This window comes from Balaenoptera borealis, assembly GCF_965194805.1.
Source record: "Balaenoptera borealis genome assembly, chromosome: 3".
In the NCBI taxonomy this organism is placed as follows: domain Eukaryota; kingdom Metazoa; phylum Chordata; class Mammalia; order Artiodactyla; family Balaenopteridae; genus Balaenoptera; species Balaenoptera borealis.
In genome coordinates, this window is record NC_138866.1 from 875,885 (window position 1) to 880,043 (window position 4,159).

The following is a 4,159-nucleotide window of genomic DNA, read 5'->3' on the forward strand; positions in this document are numbered from 1 at the left end:
AGCAGCGTGGAGAGCTGTGGTTCTCCTTATCTTCAACAGCACTTAGTACTATCAGTCTTTTTATTTTCAGTTATCCTAGTGGATATGAAGTGATCTCTCACATATTCGTGGTTTTTGTTTGAACCACCTGATGACCAGGGTGTTGGGCACCTTTTCCTGTTGTCCCTGATCATTTGCATTTTGTGTTTGCTGAATTGTCTGTTAAAGTATTTTGTCTATTTTATTGTTCTTTGCCTTTTTATTAGTGATTTGTGGGGCGTCTTCATATATTCTGGATACAAGTAAGTCCTTTGACAGATATGTGAATTGCAAATGTTTTCTCCTAGTGTGTACCTTGCCTTTTTTAGTTTCCTAATTACATCTTTTGAAGACCAGAATTTTTTATTTTTGCTGAAGCCAAATTTAACTTTTTTTTTCTTTTAGGGTTATTGTTTTTCTTGTCTTCTGTTCAAGGAAGCTTTGCCTCTCCAAACTCATGAAACCATTCTCATGTTTTCTCCTAGAAGCTCTATACCTTTAGCTCCTACATGTATAATCCATCTCAAAATAATTTCTGTACGTGATGCAACCAAGGGATGGAGGCTCATTTTTTTCCATATATTTATCCAGATGGTTCAACATCATTTGTTGATAATACTTTCCTTTCCACATTGAATTGCTGGGATATGTTATTCAAAAATCAATTGATCATGTAAATATGGGTCTATTTCAGGACTTTCAATTTTGTCCCATTGAATAATTTGTCTATATTTACGCCAAAATACATTACAGTCAGTTACTGCAGCTTTATAGAAATTTTGAAATCAGTGTACTCCTCCAACTTTATTCTTCTCTTTCAGAATTTCTTTTCCTATTCTTGATCCTTTGTACTTCCAAATAAATTGTAAGATTAACTTGACAATTTCTACAAAAATGCTTCTGGGATTTTGATTGGGATGGCATTAAATCTGTAGTTCTCTGGGGAGAATTGACCTCCTAACAACATCAAGTCTTCCAATCTATGGTCTCATTATATCTTCCCATTTATTTAGGTTTTCTTTAAGTTCTGTCAAAGATTTTTTAAAAATAAAAATAGCACTATTTTTCAGTTTACTGTGTAGAGGTCTTGTATAATTTTCAGTGAATCCCTAACCTATTTAATTTTTAATATTATAAATGGAACTGTTATTTAAAAGTCATTTTTCTATTGCAAGTAGAAAATATATGGTAATAAACTAATTTTTGTATATTGACATTGAATTCTGCATCTTACAAAATTTGCTGATTAGTTCTAGTAATTTTTTCTCAAATTCTTTATAATTTTCTATGTAAAAAAATTATTATCTGTGATTAAACAGCATTTTACTTCTTTACAAACTGTATGGCTTTTCTTTCTTTTCTGTGCCTTATTTCCTTGATAGAACTTTCAGTACAATGATGAACAATTGTGTTTTGGACTTCAGGGGAAAATGCCCAACTGATTTCACTAGTAGGAATGACGCTTATTAGCTCTAGATTTTTAGTAGATGTCCTTTATCAGATTGAAGAAATTTCTTCCTCTTTTCAGCTTCCAGAGGTTTTCATTTTATCCTGAATAGGTGTTGAATTTTGTCAAATGCTTTTCCATTCCTGTTGAGATGATCATATAGTGGCTCCTTCCTTGTCGTGAACAAAGTGAATTACAGTGTATGGGTTTTTATTTTTTTATTTATTTAATTTTTTGTTGTTGTTAGAACTCAGCAAAATAAAATTCCGGTTTATTGTTGGACGACATTGTTCCACACATACATCAAACAGGCCCCCAAAAAATAAACGGCAACTTCATAGACAAAAAAAGGGAAAAAAAGAAACCTTTTATCTTTGGCCTTTTCAACCATCTCACACAAACCAACTACTTATCGTACAGCTAAGAACATACGCCAAAAAAGTTACTGGAATGCTCGGAATAAGATTTTTTGTTGTTGTTGTTTTTGCTTTTTTTACAAGTTTTTTTTTCTCCTTTGAGATGGTAATGAACATGGTCACACCACAAGTAAAGGCAGAAGTAGGACAGAGAACGCTCCGAAGGCTGGTTTGGTCATCCGAGATCATTAAAAATGGCTGACCCCCTAACAATATGTACAAAAATATAAAGTGTAGATTAAAAATACAAAGTTTCCTCTTTAAAGTACTTTAAGTAAAAAAAGCAGGGCCTTGGAAGTTGTGGTTCTTTTTTCCTCCCCTGTTGCCAAATTCGCGTTGTGGTTCTGGCTGGGTGGCCGGGACCACGTGTCACCTGCGGGTGGCGCTGCCGCAGTGGGCGGGCGGGACTCTCCTCGAAGGGGACCACGTTTAGCTTCTGCGACAGGAAGTGGAGGGTGACTGGGTCACGTGGCCCTTTAAGTTTAGCTTCTCCTTTTTTGCTGTCCAGCCCTCCTCGTCGGTCTTCTGCTTCTCGGTGTCAACATCGTCGTCCTCCTCGTCTTCAGCTGCCCTTCGGCGTGTAGCTGCCTCGGCCTCCTCATCTTCATCTCCATCCTCCTCCTCACCGTCACCTTCCTCCTCCTCCCCTCCTCCCCCTCCTCCCCCCTCCTCCCCCCTCCTCCCTCTCCCCCTCCCCCTCCCCCTCCTCTTCTTCATCTGCCTCGTTGTCGGCCTCCTGCTCCCCATTTTCCTCACTAGCATTTCCATGAGCAGGTGCATCTCTCCCATTCTCCGCCTCCTCCACAACTTCCTTCTTCTAAGTCCTTGGTGGGGATTTCGGAGCTGGTGTCCGCGTCTGACATGACGGGCCACGCCGGTGATCCCACGCAGTGGATTAAGAAGACAGCGGGGGTTCCACGACTCTGGCGATAGAGCTGCTGGAGTCCGCGGCGAGCGGGGAGCCGGCCACGGGAACAAGGCAAAGATGGCTTTTCAGAGCAGCCAGTCGTGTATGGGTTTTTAAATAAAACCCAACATGCATTCCTGGAATAAATCCCACTTGATCACAAGGCAATCTCTTTTTTATATTTTACTATTTATTTGCTAATATATAATATTAATATAATTAATATAATATATAATTTCTTATATTCATTTTGCCAACATATAATTAAAGACATGCATCTATGTTCATAAAGAATATTGGTCTTTTTTTGGTAATGTCTTTGTCAGATTTTGACATCAGGGTAATGCTGGCCTCATGAAATGAAATTGGAAGTGTTTCCTCCTCTATTTTCTGGAAGAGTTTGTGTCAGATTGGTGTAAATTTTAAAAAAATATTTAATAGGATTCAGCTGAGAAAACACATGGGCCTGGAATTTTCTTTGTGAAAGGTTTTTGATGATGAATTCAGTAATTAAAACACATATACGGCTATTCAGGTTTTTATTTTATCTTATGTCAATTTTGATACATTATTCAAAAAAGGTGTCCATTTCACTGCATTTGTTTTTATAAATTTATTTATTTACTTATTTATTTTTGGCTGCATTGGGTCTTAGTTGCTGTGCGTGGGCTTTTCTCTAGTTGCAGCGAGCGGGGGCTACTCTTCATTGCGGTGCGCGGGCTTCTCACTGCGGTGGCTTCTCTTGTTGCGGAGCATAGGTTCTAGGTGCACGGGCTTCAGTAGTTGTGGCACGCAGGCTTCAGTAGTTGTGGCACATGGGCTCAGTAGTTGTGGCTCGGGCTCTAGAGCGCAGGCTCAGTAGTCGTGGTGCATGGGCTTAGTTGCTCTGCGGCCTGTGGGATCTTCCCGGACCAGGGCTTGAACCCGTGCCCCCTGCATTGGCAGGTGGATTCTTAACCACTGCGCCACCAAGGAAGTCCCTCACAGCATTGTTGAATTAAGTTGTTCATGAGATCCCTTTATCTGCTGTATCCTTGGTAATGTCCCCTTCTTATTTCCTGATCTTTGTCATTTGTTTCTTTTTTTTCTTTTATTACTCTGGGAAGGGATTTAGCCATTTCATTAATCTTTTCAAAGAAACAAATTTTGGCTTTGTTTATTGTCTCTGTTGTTTCTTAAATTTCAGTTATTTCTGCTTGTATCTTTGTTAATTCCTTCTTTCTATGGGCTTAAGTTGCTCTTATTTTCCAACTTCTTAAGGTGGAAATTTATTGGCAAATTCTTTCTACAAAGGGTCTGAGAGGTTTTTCTGTCCTAACACCAAATATGTGCTTTAGTTGCCCTAAACCATGAGACTGGGGATTTCTCTAA

General features: G+C 38.9%; 1 protein-coding gene across 1 annotated transcript; it reads right to left on the bottom strand.

The window, feature by feature from the left end:
• Positions 1-2,309: 2,309 nt before the first annotated feature.
• Positions 2,310-3,543, bottom strand: LOC309626656 (uncharacterized protein). The gene is given in 3 exon segments (XM_082387644.1): positions 2,310-2,526; positions 2,528-2,699; positions 2,701-3,543. Coding segments are annotated over 3 exon segments (432 nt in total). The 5' UTR covers positions 2,745-3,543; the 3' UTR covers position 2,310.
• Positions 3,544-4,159: the final 616 nt, after the last annotated feature.